The sequence below is a fragment of the Haemorhous mexicanus genome, chromosome 11 (genome assembly GCF_027477595.1).
Source record: "Haemorhous mexicanus isolate bHaeMex1 chromosome 11, bHaeMex1.pri, whole genome shotgun sequence".
Classification (NCBI taxonomy): domain Eukaryota; kingdom Metazoa; phylum Chordata; class Aves; order Passeriformes; family Fringillidae; genus Haemorhous; species Haemorhous mexicanus.
The window spans coordinates 10,090,120-10,108,227 of record NC_082351.1 but is presented as its reverse complement, the minus strand read 5'-3'; the positions used below and the strand labels follow the sequence as shown (position 1 = coordinate 10,108,227).

The window sequence follows — 18,108 nt, the reverse complement described above, 5'->3', positions numbered from 1 at the left end:
TTTCAATCACATCCAGGGGTGGTGACTCCACCACCTCCCTGGGCAAACCATTCTAGTACTTTATCACTCTTTCTGTAAAAAACTTTCTCCTAATATCCAATACCTCTACTTCTGTCCTTGTACCTGCTCCTAACTGTATCCCTGTAACCCTGCCCATCTCTCCTCTGTTCTATCTGTACCCCCATCCCTGTCCCTGACCCCAAATGGACCCTATCTCCCTCTTATTCATATCCCTACCCTTCTGCTGACCTTTCCCTACCCCATCCTTGTCCCTATCCCTTCTCCTCCCTCCCTCTCTCCCTCTCCCCAGCCTCTGCCTGTCTCCTGCCCATGTCCCGACTCCCTGTCCCTTTTTGCTCCTGCCCCTATTCCCCATCCTGTTCCTCTTCCAGCCCCTGCTGCCCGGAGCACACCTCGCTGTGCCTACAGCCCCCGCCCATCCGCCTGGCCCCGAGCCGAGTTCCCAGGTGTGCGTTTCTGTCATTTGGCTCTTCCCTGTTTATTCGGGCCAGGGGGGCAGTCGCGGGCTCCTTCGCACTTTCGTTTCCAGCTTGGCAGAGCCAGAAACTGAAATTGCGTCGGGAACAGAAACCGAAACTCCCAATCTCCCAGTTTAAGGTAGCACGGGCGGCAACATCCTACACGTACTACCTGCTGCCTCCTGCTCCCGGCATCGAGGGGCAGCGGGGGCTCTGGTGATGCTGCACAGGCCGCATCCCACTGCAGGGGAGGGCACAGCCTCCCAGGTGATGCCGGCATCAGCGGTGTCCCACCGACGGTGTTGGCACCACGACTCTCGGTGAAACTGGCTGTGTCTGCATCTCGTTGCCTATAGCGATGCTGACACTGGTAACAGCCTCATTCCATTGCCCGTGGTGACACCAAGGTAGCTCGTGGCACTGCCACATCCCATTGCCCCTGCTCACACCACGGCACTGCGTGAGCCGTGTCCCAGCACTGGCTGTGCCCCAGCCCGGACACTTGAGCCCCCAGCGGGGGCCTGGTGCCTGCGGGGTCTCTGCCTTTCGGGGGAGACCTTGTGTCACCGAAGGCATCGGGGCTATGAGGCCCCACAGCACCCCGGAGCTGGATGTCAGGGTGACCCGCAGCCACTCCTGCCCCCTCCCAGTCCCCGCAGTGGTGGCCCCGGAGACGCCGGGAGCATCCCCTGGAAACGACCTGGGGCCACCTTAAGTTCCCAGCGGTGACGCATCGGGGTGGCGGCCCGGGAAGGTTTAAAAGCTGCCGCAGACAGAAGCAGCCTGTCGGGGGTGGAGTGCTGCGGGAGGGAGTAGTAGGAGGCAGCAAGTCAGAAGAGGGCAAAGGGAACTATACACCTGTCAGCATGGATGTGGACCCGGTGGCATCCATGAACGGGCTGAGAACAGTAACCGCCAGGGAGCTGGATGGCTGGATCGCCAAAACCCTGCAGCCCAGCCCAGAGTTCTCTGCGCAGGTGAAGGAGACAGTGCGGCAAATCTGTGAATTCCTGAAGAGGAAGTGCTTTGAGGATAATATCCACGTCCAAAAGACTGTCAAGGTGAGTGCTGCCCAGCTTGGGGGCCAGCTGACACCCCTGCTGCCACCCTTCCCACTGTCCCATGCTCCAGCTCCTGCCCTGCCTCAGTTTCCCTTGGCAGCTCCAGGAGTGGTGGCAGCCGATCCTGGTGCTGGCAGTGGTGCTGAGAGGGCAGGGTCTCTCTCTGCAGGGTGGATCAGCAGGAAAGGGCACAGCTCTGAAGAACAACTCTGATGCTGATGTGGTGCTCTTCCTCACCTGCTTACCCAGCTACGAGGACCAGAAGAAAAACAGAAAGGTTATCCTTGATTTGATCATGGAAAGGCTGAAGGACTGCAGGGAGAGCTTGCAGTTCGATGTGTGCATTGGTGAGCCCAGGTACAAAGGTCCTGACAGCACGCCACGCTCCCTCAGCCTTACTCTGTCCTCCATGGAGACTGGGGAGTCCATTGATGTGGACATCCTGCCTGCCTATGATGCTTTGGGTAAGGGCTGCAGGCTGGCACGGGGACAGGCAGTGGTGTCAGTGCTGGGATGGCTCTCATCCTCCTTCTCACCCTCCTTCTCACCCTGCAGGGCAGGTGACCCAGGATGCCTCACCAAAACCAGAAGTGTATGTGAGGCTCCTGCATGCCTGCAGCCACCCCGGGGAGTTTTCCCCCTGCTTCACCGAGCTGCAGAAATTGTTTGTAAAGCATCGCCCTGCCAAGCTGAAGGACCTCCTGCGCCTGGTCAAGTACTGGTACAAGGAGGTGAGGGCTGCCCAGCTATCCCAGTTCCCAATAGACACCCATGCCAGCCAGCTCTCACCTCCATCTGTGTCTTCTCCCCAGCTGCTGAAACCACAGTACCCCAATGCGGACCTGCCCCCTAAGTATGCCCTGGAGCTGCTGACCATCTATGCCTGGGAGGAGGGCACAGGCTCCTCCTGCAGCTTTGACATGGCTCCGGGCTTCCGCACAGTGCTGGAACTGCTGGGCCGGCACCGGGACATCTGCATCTACTGGGAGAAGTACTACTCACTCCAGCACGGAGAGATTGGTGCCCATGTCAAGGGCTTGCTGAGCAAACCCCGGTGAGGACCGTGCCCAGTGGGATTGTCCCCACTGGCTCCATGGTACTGCCCAGGGCTGACAGCAATGCCCACTCTGTGTTTGCAGCCCTGTCATCCTGGACCCTGCTGACCCCACGGGGATCCTGGGCCAAGACAAGGACTGGAAATTGATGGCACAGGCAGCTGCCACCTACTGCAACTCACTGCCCTGGCTTGCAAACGTCCAGCCCTGGAGTGTGCAGGTAAGGCTGCCTGAGCCTGTGAGCAACATGTCCCCCACCCCTGCCCCTGTTGTCTTTGCCCACTCGCTTTCCTGTCCCTGCAGCCAGCCCGGCCCGTGACCATTGAGGTGATGCAGCTATCAGGCGCCAGACTGACACAGCGTGTCAGCCCCTACACCAACATCTGGCAGCTGAAGGAGGTGATCCACCAGAACTGGGGCATCTCACCATACACACAGCGCCTGGCACAGCAGGAGCCAGGCAGAAACAACATCACCCTACAGGACTGCGATACCCTGGCCATGCACGGCATCTTCTACAACACCACGCTGGTGCTGCTGCAGACTGAGCCCCAGAGGATGCAGGTCTTTGTCAAGGATGATAAGAATCGAACCATGACCTACACGGTGCTGCCCACTGACACTGTCCGACAGCTGAAGGAGCAGATCCAGGCCCGGCAGGGGCCCTCTGCCAACGAGCAGCGTCTGACCTATGGTTCCAGGGAGCTACAGGACCAGCACACGCTGGAGCACTACGACGTCAGGCCCATGAGCACAATCTACATGCTCCTGCGGCTCCGGGGGGGCGCAGACCCCCAGCTCCCCTAGCTCCCTGCCTGCTGGACCTCCTGAGCACTGCTCTCAGCACCAGCCCATGCCCCTGTGTACCCTCCTGTCATGCTGGAAATAAATACTTAGTAGATCCTTGTGCTGTTTGTTCTGTTGGGGACAGTGACAGATGTCACATGGCGTAGTCAAAGGAGTTGGGGTTGCCAACCTTTTCGGATGAGGGGGGACATCAATGCCACAAGCTTCAGGGATGGCATAGGGACACAGAGGTGCAGCAAAGCAGTGCTCCCTGATCCCAGGGTGCTTGGTGGGGTCAAGGATGTCAGCCTGTTGCCAGCTGGACCTCAGGAGAAAAAAACAGCTCCTTTATGATCCTGCTCCTGCCTGTACCACTGCCTGCCTGTGCTCATGCTGGGGGGCAACCAGTGCTGGGACATGGTTTGTGCTGGTTAGCATGGTGTCACCATAGGCTGTGGGATGTGGCCAGTGCCACCAGGGGTCCTGATGCCAGTGCAGGCAGCAGTAGGCAGCAGACTCCGAGGTCACCTTCGGTCACTACCTTAATTGCTGCCTATTAGCACGGGGGAAATTTGGTTTTCATCTTCCAGAAAGCAAAGTGGAGCTGCAAGCACGGGGAGCTGGAAGTCTGGGGGAAACCTATCAACCTTGGCAATTTCCCTGCAGGTCTTGTCTCCTCTCAGCTCTCCAGTGTTGCCGAACATCCCACCCCTCCAGGCTTGGCTGCCAGAGTGGGTCCATGCCCTGGGGCACCGGGCTGCCCCAGAGCACTTCCTGGGGCTCTGGGTCAGACGCGGGACCCTGGGCGGCTGAATCTGCTTTATTGTGCTCAATTAGTACAAGGTCCCCTGTGCCACTGTTCTACACCCAGAGCAGTGGGTGCCACCTTTATGCCCCCCCAACATCTCCCCTTAATGCCCCCCTCCTCCTGCGTCCCACCAGTGCCTGTGCTGCCCCTCCGTGCGCCCACTGCTGCCCGTAGCCCTTCTGGGACTCGAGCGTGACCCTGCTGTGCCGTCCTCCCGCAGTGCCATGCTGGGGGGACACTGCCTGGCCCCGCAGTTTACATTCATAGTAACAGTCGTTAATAAATATTTCGGTGACTCTGCGATGCCGGCAGCCGGCTGGGTCCCCACCGGTGTTGGAGCCGGTGGCAAGGGCAGTCGGCAGCCCCTCGGGGGGCTGCTCAGCCCGGCTGCCCTCCTGCGGCCCCGGAGCTGCAGCCCCCGCCACTGCCCACGCAGTGCTGCCGGCAGGGCGGCCGAGGCCGTACCCCACCTGCGGCCCCGCTCCTAGGCAGAGCCCGGCGCCCGGGGCCGACCCCCGGGTCACCAGGGGGATGCGCTGCGGGGACCCCGCTCGGCCCGCGGCCCCTCGTGGGTGCGCCGGCGGCGGGCTCTGCGCGGCTCCTCACCCTCCCCGCGGCCGGGGGGCCCGGCGGGAGTGCGGGGCGGTGGCGGGGGTCTGCCCCGGCTCCAGAGCCTCTGGCAGACCTTGTCCGTGGCTCCCAGCGGTGGGCGCTCCACCAGCTGGAGGAAGTCCCGGTACCAGACCTTGCGGCCGGGGATCCCGGCGGCCAGCTGGGGGTCTCCGGCAGACGCCACGCCCGTGGCCTGCCAGGCGCCGATCACCTCCAGGGAGAGCCGCAGAAGGGGCTGGGTGAAGCCGTGCTCCGTGGCGTGGCAGAGGTAGAGGCCGGCGTCGGAGCGCTGCACGCTGCGCAGCAGGACACCCCGCTCCGTCCGCACCACCCGCTCGTCCATCTGCACCTGCAGTACCCGCGGGGATGGGCGGTCAGCTCGACACGGCACGGCACGGCACTGCACTGCACGGCACGGCACGGCACGGCACGGCACGGCACGGCACGGCACGGCACGGCACAGCCCCACCGGCGGTACCTGACCAGGGAGAGCCTACCTCTCGCTGGGGATCATTCAGGGTGCGTTGGTATGTCCAGAGGGTGTGGGCTTGCAGGGATTTGGGGATGCACTCCAAAAAGACGGTGCTTCCCTCCACCCCGTAGAGTTGCTTCTGGGGCACGGTGTCCCGCCTGGGATCTGTGGGAACACAGCCTGGCTGTCAGCCCCCCACCACGGCAGGGCTGCCCCCAGACTCCGGCTGGCTCCCAGCTCACCTTCAGAGCAGAGCACGTTGGGGTCACCGTTGCGGACGTCCTGCCGGCGGAAACGCCTGTGGGAGGGCGATGGAGGAGCAGGGGCTGCAGCAGCCTGCCTCGTGCTCCTCACCATGGCCTCGGGGCAGGCTGGCTGCCCCAGCACTGCATCCCGGCATGGCACCTACCTCTTGGTGTTGGGCACGTAGCGGGTGCAGGTGTTGCCATCCCAGGCGCAGTATGGGTCCCGGGCCAGGCAGCACTCGGCACAGGCTTTGCCATAGGCACCACAGCGGTGCAGGGGCAGCTGGGCCAGCGCTGTGGTTGAGCCAGCGTAGAGCTGATGCTGGGGGAAGAGCAGAGCTGAGCACTCCCATGCTGTGGCACGGGGCTAGGCAGAGCCATGGAATGCCCGGGGGTCCCCCCTTACCCGCTTGGAGGAGAGCTGTAGGCTGATGATGGGGGAGGCATCCTGTGGGGCAGAGCATGGGCAGGAGTTAACGGTGCATAGGGAAGCCTAGGGATGCAGCATCCTGGCTCCCACATGCTGGCAGCTGGAGTGCCCTGGCACAACCCAGAGCATGGACAGCACATGGGGATGCTGCAGGGAAGTCTGACTAGTGTGATGTGGAACCTTGACCCTCACCTGGAAGATCTGCAGCTCCTCCAGCAGCAGTGGCTCCATACGGTGCCAGCTCTCCCTGGGCACTGAGACCACCTTCAGCACTGTGCCCACATCTGCAGGCAGGGAGGGGTGAGGCCACAGGTCCCAGCCCCAGCATCTCCCTGCTCTCCCTCACTGCCCCATCCCTAGGGTCACTACATGCCTGTGCCAATGAAGAGGACATCATAGTGGCCATCAGCAGCGGTGACACGGTCCACAGCTATGCGGGTGAAAGTGTAAGGCACAGTGGCTTGCAGGAAGAGGGGGCGCTGGCCATGGGGCAAGACAGGGTTATACATCAGTGGGTGGTGACGGGCAAACTGGATCACCTCGTCTGGAAAGTCCTTGGTGGAGCCGAAGGTGCCAAAGGTTTTGCTGGGGCACTGCAGGGAGACAGCACTGGCTAAGCAGAGTCTCACAGTCCACTGTCCCCACCCCACATAGTGGTATCCCACTGGTGGCACCAGCCAGGACACCCCTACACCACATACCATGCCTGGGCGGGGGTATGGCACACGGCCCTGGTATGACACCCACTGGTAGTTGGGACCTTCCTTGTGTGCAAAGGGGCCCAGGAAAGCCCGGCGGATGTCAGCCATGGTGTAGACACAGACAGCTGAGCCTTGGAAAACAGAGCTGGTGGGAGAGAGGGGAAAGATGTGAGGGGGCAAGGGGGGCACCACTGGGTATGTGCAGGGTCCTGGGGAAGGGGCTTGACCTGGAGGTGGAGAAGATGGCGTAGATCAGAGGGTTGCGCTTGTCTCTTGTCTGCAACAGGAAAACATCCCCTGCAAGCAGGGCAGGTATCAGTACTGCCAGTGCTGCTCACAGCTACACTGCTGGGGTCTCATCCTTGTTTACTCACGGAGCTCATCAAAGTGGGTGTCTGCCCCGTCAGGCCCTGGCACAGCACACACCAGCCGAGCCTTCAGGAATGTCGTCCACTTGTTCACCAGGCTGCGCTGCCCGCCCATGTCGTTCTGCCAGGGAAAGGAGGACACCGGTGTCAGCAGCAGCAGGTGGCACCCCTGGGCTCCCTGGCCCCCAGCCCACCTGCCTGTGGACGCTCTCACCCGGCAGATTTGGCCGATGCGGGCGAAGCTGGTCTTGCCCAGCCCCTGCTGCCGTTCCACTGCTGTCTCACGGAAGAAGAAGTAGATCTTATCATCGTCCGGGTCCTCACTCTCCGGCACCAAAAAAACAGCCACGAACTTGGGCTCTGGGAACAGAGGGGTGGTGTTTCCAATGACTCCACCAGCTGTGCTCCCAAGGGACCCTGGAGTAACTGCTGGGGTCCCAGGGGAGGTTGCAGAAGCAACCCTGCCCAGCTGCAGAGCAGAGGCAGAGTGAGGACGGGACTCCACCAGACACTGAGGGTCTGGAGGCAACACACGAACCCCTGAAATCACCCTCTGGAGGCAGCGAAGGACAGTGCACGTCTGAGCCTGAAGGAGCCATTGCCCTGATGCCTCCAGGCAGCAGCACTGCTGTGCCGGGGTGCCAGTGGCCCCCCTGTCTCCCACCCTCCCAGTCCCCAGCACTGACCGTTGAGCCAGCGAGAGTCGTGCTGCTCCGTGCGGATGGAGGGACGCCGGCCCAGGCTGCGGAAGATGGTAAAGTCACGGCCCATCAGATCGGTGGCCACCCCAGAGTAGAGCTCCTCGCCTGGCAGGCACCGAGGGAAGTGTTATAGGGGCCCCCCCGTCATCCCTGTGCCACACTGCACCCAGCACCAGGCTCAGATGCCCTTACCCACAAGGACAGAGGCGGCTGTATGCCGGGGGTCATACGGGCTCTTCCCCTTGCCATCCTCAGTGTGGTGGGGGTCCAGCTTGAAAACAGGCTCCTGGAGAGGGGTAAGGATGGGAGGTGGGCAGGTGGCAGCAGCTGGAGGCTGTGGTGGTGCCAGGGGAGGCTCACTTCTGCATGCTGGCCAGCCTCGATGAAGGCACAGACTGGGTGGAAGGCACCAGTGCCACAGGCGTACAGGTGGGTCCGGTTGTAGGGGTGCAGGATCTTCACAAAGTTCATGCACTCAGCCTGCAGATGGAGGGAATGAAGGGTGAGGTAGTGCTGGGGCAGATCCCTGGCATCCCACAACACTCCCCATCACTCACAGTGATGTCCTTGCCGGCCCAGTTGCACTCTTCCCTCCACTCCACGGGAGCTGGCCAGTAGATCTGTGGGTGGAAAAGGGGATGCTCACCGCACCTGGAGCACCCAGCACTGCCCCGCCAGCATGTTCCCCCCGCCCCGTTACCTTCCTGCCCCGCTGGCTGATGTCATCCAGGGCCAAAGAGAGGAGGTGGTTCTGGGCGCCCACGAAGAGACGGCCGCGCTCCTCGTCCAGCAGCAGGGTCTCGTAGCAGCAGGAGTGCTCCAGCGAGAAGAGGTGCAGCCCATGGCGAGCCCGCAGCTCTGCCGGGACCCACCGGCACTGCTCAGCCCGGCCCCGCCACTCCCTGTCCATCTCCACTGCCCCGACACGCTCCGAGGCAGCCCGGGTCAGGCCACGGCCCCCTGCCATGCCATCCCCTCCCCCAAACCTGTCCCACTGGCTTGACTAGGTTCTCCGAGCCCTTGCCTGCCCAGCATTCATCCCCATGCCAGCCCCACACCCATCCCTGTGTCCCTTGAGACTCATCCCCAAACCACCCAGCAGTGATTCCCATGCCCTCGGCACCCATCTCTGCACCGCTCGCCCGGCAGCAGGGGAGAAGGGACCATTCTCTGCCCCGCGGAGCTAATCCCACCGTGGCGGGAACAAACAGCCCTTTGTCAGGCTGGGAGGAGAGCTCTTGCTGAGACCCGCCGCTGGACAAAGCCCCCTGAGCCGTGCTGGAGCCCGTGGAGTGGCCAGTCGGGACACGGCAGCAGCTCTCCAGCTGGCACACCATTCCCAACAGGTATGGCACAGCTGAGGCCAGGGAGTGCCACCATGGCGCACACAGGGATGGGGCACCTGTGCCTCCACATGCCGGGGGCTGGGAGCGAGGTCCCAAGCACAGGCATGGCCCCAAGGACAGGCAGGTGGCCCTGGAGGGGCTGGCATCAGGTAAGGAAGGTGGCAGCCAGTGCCAATACCTGACAGCCCGCGGGGAGGGCGGCAGCAGCGCTAGGGACGTGCCAGTGCTGGGGTTTGTGCCCACCCCACCGTGCTACCCCCAGGATACTCCCGTCCCTCAGGATGATGCTGGCTGCTGCTGACACGTAACCAGTGCGCCCAGACGTGACCGCACCCCCCACCCTGCCCGTGTCCCGTGCTCACCGCGGAAGGACAGCTTGAGGCGGGGGGTGGCAGCGGCTGGGGGCCGGCCCGCGGCGAGCCCGCGCAGCAGAAGCAGGAGCAGGAGCAGCGTGCGGCTCATGGCCGGGGTCTGGCTGGTGGCGCCGCGGCTGGGGCAGAGAAACAAGACCTCAGCTCGGGTTACAGCCCCCTCCCCACAGCCCCCAGACCACGATCCCTCCCCGATGCTGCCGAGTGTCTGGAGAGCCCTGAGCATCAGCACAGGGCAACTCCAGGCACGGCATAAAGGGGATCCCCCACTGGGCTCGACCTGGTAGTTGGAGGGGATGTGAGCCAGCCACATCCCTCCCTATTTTTAAGTCCCCATTAATCTAATCCCAAACATAATGGGCTTCAGAAACACCCCTCCTGCTCCTGCCCGTGGGGAAACAGAGGCAGCCCAGCCAAGCAGCATCCAGCCCTGCCCATGCCTGTCTGAGCCCATCAGCAGGAGTGTGCCGGCTTCTGCCCATTCCTGCCTGCAAGCACAGAGCTGTGCTATAGGAATGGGGACAAGGACAAAGCAAACACTGAAGTGGTGACAACTAGATAGGGCACCCTGGGCAGTCAGAGGGCTCCTGAGCACTGGGCAAGCTGTCCATTATGATAGGGAGATCCATGCCTCAGTTTCCCCCACTGCTACAGCCCCACCATTAGCCCTTGGCCTTTCTTGTACCACCATGCAAATGAGAGCAGGATTTGGGGGCTCTTGCTAAGCAGGTGCCCACAATTCCCAGAGGCGCCCATGCTGGTGTGTCTGCCACCCTGATGGGTGCCCACCATGAGGTAGGAAAGTCCTCCTCTGACTCTGGCAGCAGCAGCTCTCCCCTGGGGAGTGGGAGGTGATGGTTATCGGGGCACTGTGCCAGAACACAGATCCCACCTTGCCCCCTGGCCATGCTGCAGTGTCTTGTGCAAGGCACAAACTGAGCCATGCTGATCAAGGCTGATCATCATCCCCTGCGGGTTTCACCCGTAGCACAGCCAGCGGGGCCTCACCAGGACACCAGTGACAACCAAAGCCCCACCACAGCCTCGGGGCTCAGTGCAATCACCCCAGGCTCTGCTACCCTGCCTGAGCTGGGAGTTGTTGGATGCTGTCCGGGAGGGTCACAAACACAAGGCACGGAAGGGGCTCCTGCGGGCAGGGCAGCCCCCTCCAGGCTGGCCGGCGGAGGTGAGCCCGGAGTAGGCAGCGGGCAGCGGGCAGGGCCAGGCTGGGCGCAGTGCCGGGTATGGCTGCCCGGTGTCCCAGCACGAAGGCGGTCGGCGCTAATGGCATTTACAGAGGCGCCGGGATGAGGCGCGGGACCCGCCGGGCTCTGGCAGCCCCGACGGCTGCCGCCAGCCGGGGCCGTGCCGGGGCACGGGGGGCTCCCGCCTGCCCTCACTTGCCGAGCGACCGGGACAGACCCCCGGGCGCGGACCCGCGTGGCTCCGACTCGGCAGGCACGGGGGTCGGGCGGGGGGCGGGCAGGGGCGGCAGCACCACAGACCCTCGGTGCCAACCCTGGCAGATCCAGCCCGCGAAACTCGCCGTGCCAACCCCGACGGCAGCCCTCCGGTGCTCTCCGATGCTGGAGGGGACACGAACCCTGCCGCGAGCCCCCCAGTACCAACACGGGCAGCCCCCCAGACGGCAGCGGAGAGACCCCTTCCCGGGACACTCCCCGGCCACCCCCGTACCCTACCGGCCCCCGGCACCCACCTGTGTCCCGGCTCGGCTCGGTCCGGCCCGGCCCCGCCCGCCGCGTCCGCCGGGAGGGAGGGGGGCGGCCCCGCGGGGCGGGGCGGGGCGGGGCCGGGGGCGCGCACAGGGACACGCACACGAGTGTGCGAACACACGCTCACGAGGGGACACGCGGGCACCTCACGCATGTACACACACACGCACAAGCGCAGGCGAACACCCACGGCCCCTCAGACACACACGCACCCCTGCTGCCACCCCAGTGGCCCGGGGTGACACTCACGGAGGTACCCACGGTAAGACCCGCTGCCCCGGGACAGAGCTGAGGATGCCAAGCTCAGCACACGTGTCGCTCAGCCAACGAGTCGTGGCGGGGCTCCCTCCTCGCCGGGACAGGCACTTGCTTGCCCGAGCGTGGGGGCTGTGCCGGGGGGTGCCGGGGCCGTACCGGGGTTACGGGGGCCGGTCCCGAGCCCCGCTCAGCTGCAGCCCAGATGTCTGGCCCGGGCCCAGCCCGAAGCAAACAAAATTCCTCTGCTGCCTCCCATTTTCCAGCTGCCGCTGCCAAGAATAGCAAGTGCCGAGTGGTGCCGGCAGCGGGGCCACGCGTGCCTCGGCGGGCAGGGCTCGGGGCGGGAGAACACGAGCTGCCTTGGGGGCCGCACCTGCCTTGTTCTCCCCCTGCCCCTGAGTGTCCCTACCTGCGGGTGCAGGAGTGCAGGAAGGCAGGTCCAGAATGCGTGGGGAGGCAGAGCTGCAGGCAGGCAGTGGGTGCAGGCAGCAGGCTGTGCAGGCAGGTGCAGGGTGAGCGGGGAGCCAGCAGTGCGGGCAGAAGCGGGTGCGGGCAGGTGCAGGCCGTGGGTGCCAGCAGGCAGCGAGCACAGGTGGGCTGGCAGGGAGTGCAGGCGGGCCAGCAGCGGGTGCAGGCAGGTCAGGTGCAGGTGCAGGCAGGCAGCTGGCACAGGCAGGCAGTGAGTTCAGCAGGAAGCCGGAGCCGTGCAGGCAGGCCAGCAGTAGGCAGAAGCTGTGCCAGACAGGGTGCCCAGGAAATGCCCTTCTGTCCCACTGCCAGTAACCCTCGTGCTGCCAGCCCTGGTACTCTGGCATGCTGGCAGGCTCGTTTCCAGCACCACAGCTTCTTGATCTCCTGGCTGTGCCACAGTGCTGAGTGGCATTTAGCCCAGCCCAGCCCAGCCCAGCTTTATGGGCAGCAAGAAGGACAGAGACAGCGAGGGGACGGGTGGGGCAGCAGAGGAGCTGGCACCGGTACGGCAGGGGTTACTCTGCTGTAAGACTTTGACCAGGCACCAGCAGGACTTTGGGTTGGGTGGCCCCCACACGGGCATTGCGTCCCTGTGCCTACTGTTACAGGATGGCGCTGAGGTGGTGGGGACAGGGATGTCGTGCCCAGCCCTGTACAATGGGCACCTTCCTGTGCTATTCCAGCACCGTGCCTCAGTTTCCCTTCACCCAGTTGGGACTTTTCCAACTACCGCCTCTCCCGGCAAGCGTGGCGAGGTGACCAGGTGACGTCACCATCACTCCAGCGCTGGAGCCCTGAGGGGACCTTGCTGGCAGCGGCTCCGCCTGGAGAAACCATCAAGCGTCAGAAGGGCCGGGCTTCCATCCCGGAAAAAACGGCGCGGGAGGGATGCGCCACGTCGCCCGCCGGCCACCCCTTCCCGCCCCACGGGGCGCTCCTGGCCAGCGCCGGAGCCGCTGGCCGCTGGTACGGTGACGGTCCCCACCTGTAATGGGCATGGCCGCTGGCATCTCGCCCTCATCCCTGCGCTCCGCCAGCCCGCGGAAGGTTTCACAGCCAGGTCCCGGTGGCCTGGCTCCCCGCCAGCGCGGGGGTGTCGCTGCCGACGGCACCAGCAGGTGCTGGCGCTCTCTCTCTTTGATCCCGTCCCTGCCGCTGGCAGATCCCCACCCAGGGATTGCTGCCTCGGCCAAATCTCCCCCGGCCGTTCCGGCTCCGGCAAGCATCTGTAGCTCCGCCGGCAGCGCCCGGGCCCCCAGCGGTGTTAGCGGTAGGAAACGGCTCCTCTCCACCTCCGCAGGCTCCGGGGGCGGCACGGCAGCAGACAACGGCCAAGGCTCCTGCATCCTCTGTGCCGGAGCTGAGCCAGCAGGGCACGGGAGGTATCCAGGGCACGGGAGGTATCCATGCCATCAAACGGGTGACCAGGACCACTGGCTGCTGGATACCCTGCATGCAGGGAGGAGGGCTGGGACTGGCATCCACTAGCCCTCAGGATGGGTACCTATCCTGCATCCCAAACGGGAATGGTACCTCACCAGAGGAACCCTCGTGATTCTGTGAGGTTACTCCCCCAGGGGTGCTACAGGGTGTAGCTCCCCCATGTCCCTGAGGCCTAGAGAGCTTCCCTCTGCCCTGGTGGAGCCATTATGGCTGAGGACTTGGAAATCCATGGGTCCAAGGGTCAGGGTGAGCTGTGTCATGACAGCTGGTGCCATAGGCATCCCTGTGACGCATGGGCTTGGCACGGCACTGCTCCCCAGCCAGGAGATGTGTTTGTGCAGCTGGGTGGCCTTTGCCAACACTGCCAGTGACACTGCCAACTCGTCACAGGGGAGGAGAGTGGCACCTCATCCCAGCCTACACCCATGACCTGAGCACAGGGATACGCAGCTCAAACTAGTCTCTCCTGGGCCTGGACACCCCAAAAAACCTGCTGGTGGTTTGTGATGGCACTAAAGATGTGACTTAAGGACTTCTTTGGGAGTCCATCTGTGGTGGTCCACATCCATAATGTTGGGCCATGGGATGGCATCGGGCCTTGTGTGGCTGCCACGTTCCTGGTACAGGGGAAGGATATGCTAGGCAGGGGACAGAGCTCATGGCATCCCATCTCATCAAATGGGCCAGTGTGAGGGCTTGGCTGGCAGCAAGTAAATGTGCCTGAGACAGCTGCATCCTTGTAGCACAGCATGGAGGCAATGTCCCAGAGCAGCACCAGCTCTGGGTTCACACCCTGTCTATGGATACACCCTGACCTCATGTCCACCCCCACATCCCAGCAGGCTGGTGAGACCCCAGCATCAGGGACCCCAGTGGCCCCAGTGCATTCCTGCCAGGATTAGGCACCGGCTCCCGGCAGTGCCATGCTGGTGTAGCCCAGCTAATCCCTTTTTAATTGTCCCAACCCTGTGCTGGACTGATCTGGGCCGCCCAGGGAATGGGGGCGTTGTGTGCACCCCAGTGCCTGAGCACCTGTGGGGTGCTGCCATCGTGTGTCCCTTCTGTGGGACCAAGCCATAGGGTACATGGTGAACCTTTGGGGTGGTGATGAAGAAGGGGATGTCCGTCCTCCAGGTGCAGGGCAATGGCTTTTTGGAAAGGGAAAGGGAGGGATTCTGGTCTTATAGGATCCTATCCTCCTGACCAAGGTGACCATTTGCCATTGGCTTTGTGTCTGCCAGCAGCCAGGCTCTGGAACAAGCAGAGGGGCCATGTGCCCTGCACTGGAAACCACCAAAGCTCCTCAAAGCCATGTGGGGCAAGAGCAGGACACCCAGGCTTTCTGCCACCATGCAAGCACTCTCCCCACCCCAGCAGGAGGGCAGTGAGAGATGCTGGCTGAGTCCCCCTGCCTGCTGTCCTGCCCACGTCCCTTTGGCCCTGCCCTGAGCCACACCAAACAGCGGCATCCAGCTCCTTAGGCTTTAAAAATAGGCTGGTGTCCCTGCCATGGGGTCAGTAATTTTAGCCAGGGTGTGTCCCGTTGGGAAGCATGCTGATCCATTCATCTTCTCCTGCTGGCCCGGCTGCACCCACACGCAGGGCTGATGTCAGCCCCTCACTGCCCACTTGCTCCTCCCTGCCTTGGGGCAAAGCAGTACAGCCATGGCCACCTTGGGCACAGGCGATGCCTGGTGGGATGGTGAGGGTGGGAAAGAGAGAACAGGGGTGTTCAGCTGCCCCCCGAGCCTGCCTGCTTCCTATCTTGGGCATCTTGCCCCCAAAGCTGGTGGCAGGAGGGAGCGCAGCATTCTGTGGCACCCAGCAGCACCCAGACAGGCAGTGGTGGAGCAGTCCCGGCACCCTGCCCTCTTCTCTCACCCTTCTCCTCTCACCCCGGCCCCCCAACACAACAGGCACTTCAGCTTGCCTCCCACGGTGCTCCCGGGGGGCTGTGCCGGCTGGGAAGGCTGCGGGGGCCGCCACCGAGCATAATGGGGCTATTGATGGCCGAGCCAGCGGCCCCGGCACGGCACAATGGGGCCTTGTCTGCTGGCCCCGCTCCCGCTCCTGCCCAGCCCCGTGCCCAGCCGCAGGACACCCCCTTTCCCCAGCGCCCCGGGGCTCACCCAGGTGCCAGCCAGGGCAAACCCTGCCTTGACCGAGCCAGTGAGTACTGCAAAGGAGCAGCAGGTGGGAGGCCACCAGGTGAGTTCCCCTTCCCATAAACCAGTGCCAGAGAAGGAGCACTGCTTGGGAAACTTCCCAGCATGGTGGCGCTCACCCCTGCCACTCCCGCTGGGACAGGACTTGGGGGTTCCTGCTCAGCTGTGGGGTGACACGAACAAGGAGGTGGCACATGCCCAATGATGCCTTCACTTCCCTCTCAGGACCACGTCTGAGTCCACTGGCACCCGGTACCCACTGTGGGGACACAGGGACCTCACTGCTTCCCAGGGAGCTCCATTGTCCCAGGTTCCCAACGCCACAGCCCCCCTCACTGGGCCAGCCCGGCGCCCCAAACCCACCATCTCACCTGCTGTGGTGCGTGGCCTCTGCCGGAGCTCGCCTGCCTCCTCGCCCGGTGGGTCAGCTGGGCTCTGGCTGCTGCCGGCTCTTTAAACCCCAAATCCCCGGTGCTGGGCGCCGGTCCCGCCAGCGGCGGGGGTGGAGGGAGGGGATGCAAAGCCCCGGTCCCTGCTCCCGGGGCCGGCACCAACAAAAGGCAACTGTGTCCCGTGTCCTCCCTCTGCACCCAACGACCTGCTCGGCCGCTTGGGAACAGCCCCTCGGGAGCCCAGGGCTTTCGGGGTGCTGCCACCCCCTCTGCCTGCTCTGGAAAGGGAAGAGGGGTGCGGGCAAGCCTAAGAATCCCGGTCACAGCCGCGGTACATCCCGATGTCTCCAAGCACCCGCTCCTGCCTGCTCGGTCCTGTTCCTGCCTTGGAGGAGTGCCAGGGTGAAGGCACTCATCACCGTCCCAGTGCCTCATCTGCTCCTGCAAAGTCCAGCCCAGCCGGGCTGGAGGGGGAGGAAGGGGACGTGGCTGCTGTCATGGTCCCGGTTCTGGGGGGACCCACACCACGGTACCCCCATAGCTGCCGTGGGGCCGGGGAAGCGCCCCTGCGGTCCGAAGGCCGAGCGCCGGTGGCGCCTCATTAATGTGGGGTAAATGTGTAACAAGCTCTCGGCTGGGCTGGGGCCGTTTGAGCCGCATGACTTCTCCTGCCTTCCCGGCATCCTGGGAGAAAGGGATTGAGTGGCTCTTACTGCTTTTACTGCTCTTTACTGCTCTATCGCAGTAAGAGCCACTCAGCCAGGGCGGGAGGGAGGAGAAAAGTCCGTGTCCTGGCTGGACACGCTGGGTGCCCAGTGCTGGCTGGGCGGAGCACAGTGGGCAGCGCTGGGCTGGGCACAAGCCCATTGCTGGAGGGAGAGGATGATCTCAGCCTGTGTGCCCTCCAAGAGGGCATGAGGTGAGAGAGCAAGGGAGCAAGGCTTTGTTCAGCAGTGCCTGCCAGCATGGGAGGCAATGGGCACCATTTTAATAAAAAACAAAACAGGAAATTCCATCTGGAGGCAAGGGAATGTGTTTTTCTTCTGTGACAGTGGCCAGGTGCTGACATGGCTGTGCCAGAGGCTGCAGAGCATCCAGCCGTGAGGATCTATGCCCAAGCAGTTGGCACCAGCTGAGCCACTCCTGCCATGGGATGGGCTCAGGACAGCCAGGGACTCTGCCAATACGGTGCCAGCCCCAGCCTCCCTCCTGGCAGCTGTGACCATGCAGGTGGAGAGGGTCTGGAGCACACGATCCTGGGATGTCAGTGCCACCACAGGGCTGAGCTCCTAGCATGTTGTCCCAGAAGAGACAGTGTATCACTGTGCTATGCCGTGTGGCACCAGGTGAAACCAGAGCTCCACACATAGTGTAGTGGAAAGCACTAGGGTGGCCAGAGGCCTCAGGAAACAGACGGCACCCACTGGAGATGTGCGAGGCAGCACAGCCAGCACTGCCCATGGGATAGACTGAGGGATTGGGGCCGTCCCGCAGAGGGGCAGGCAGAGTTCTGAGGTGCAAGTGGGGGGAGAGGGCTTCTTGGGACACACATCTGGGGTGACGTGGGCTGGACTCACACGGGTGAGACAAGGCAGGGGGTGCTGGGGAAGCCCCAGTGGGGTCTGGATGCAGGCACAGAGCAGGCAGATGTGGGCAGGGTGCGGGCAGTGGGCAAGCAGGGGTGGGAGGGGGCAAGCAGTGGGGGGACAGGCAGGGCATGGGCAGCGGGGTGGGCAGGCTGCAGGTAGGGAGCGGACAGTGAGCAGGCAGTCGGCAGAGGGGTGTGGGCAGGGCGTGGGGAGCGGGCAGGGTGCGGGCAGTGGGCGGAGTGCGGCCAGTGGGCAGGGAGCGGGCAGTGGGCAGGGTGTGGGCAGTGGGCGGGCGGTGGGCGGGCAGGGGGTGGGGAGCGAACAGGGTGTGGACAGTGGGCCGTGGGCCGTGGACCGGAGGCAGGGGGCAGTGGGCAGTGAGCAGGCAGTGTGCAGTCTGTGGGAAGTGGGCAGTGTGTAGGCAGTGGGCAGTGGGCAGTGAGCAGGCAGTGTGCAGTCTGTGGGAAGTGGGCAGTGTGTAGGCAGTGGGCAGTGGGCAGTGAGCAGTGAGCAGGCAGTGTGCAGTCTGTGGGCAGTGGGCAGTGGGCAGTGTGCCGGGGGCAGGGCCGGGCCGGGGGCAGGGCCGGGCCGGGGGCGGGCAGGGGGCGGGCAGCGATCGGGG

The 18,108-nt window shown here is 63.8% G+C and overlaps 2 protein-coding genes across 5 annotated transcripts; one reads left to right on the top strand and one right to left on the bottom strand.

Annotated features, from left to right (window-relative positions):
• The first annotated feature begins 1,255 nt into the window (after positions 1-1,255).
• LOC132332265 (2'-5'-oligoadenylate synthase 1-like) lies at positions 1,256-3,501 on the top strand. The gene is made up of 6 exons (XM_059856358.1): positions 1,256-1,540; positions 1,710-2,004; positions 2,096-2,271; positions 2,353-2,594; positions 2,680-2,815; positions 2,899-3,501. The coding sequence occupies exons 1-6, from the start codon at positions 1,346-1,348 to the stop codon at positions 3,400-3,402; spliced, it is 1,548 nt and encodes a 515-aa protein (XP_059712341.1). The 5' UTR covers positions 1,256-1,345; the 3' UTR covers positions 3,403-3,501.
• Positions 3,502-4,183: 682 nt separating this feature from the next.
• On the bottom strand, positions 4,184-16,595 carry SEMA3B (semaphorin 3B). 4 transcript variants are annotated; one of them, XM_059856357.1, is made up of 18 exons: positions 16,421-16,595; positions 9,427-9,554; positions 8,419-8,576; positions 8,276-8,338; positions 8,079-8,198; positions 7,911-8,004; positions 7,704-7,823; positions 7,232-7,377; positions 7,024-7,138; positions 6,877-6,946; positions 6,650-6,794; positions 6,322-6,541; positions 6,141-6,232; positions 5,925-5,966; positions 5,683-5,840; positions 5,516-5,571; positions 5,299-5,438; positions 4,184-5,150 (listed from the first exon to the last, which is right to left on the bottom strand). In XM_059856357.1, exons 1-18 carry the CDS (start codon positions 16,555-16,557, stop codon positions 4,710-4,712), a joined length of 2,445 nt encoding a protein of 814 aa, XP_059712340.1. In that variant the 5' UTR covers positions 16,558-16,595; the 3' UTR covers positions 4,184-4,709. The 4 variants fall into 4 exon arrangements, with proteins under 4 accessions (XP_059712340.1, XP_059712338.1, XP_059712339.1 ...); XM_059856355.1 differs by lacking the exon at positions 16,421-16,595 and adding an exon at positions 15,877-16,017; XM_059856356.1 differs by lacking the exon at positions 16,421-16,595 and adding an exon at positions 11,836-12,106.
• Positions 16,596-18,108: the final 1,513 nt, after the last annotated feature.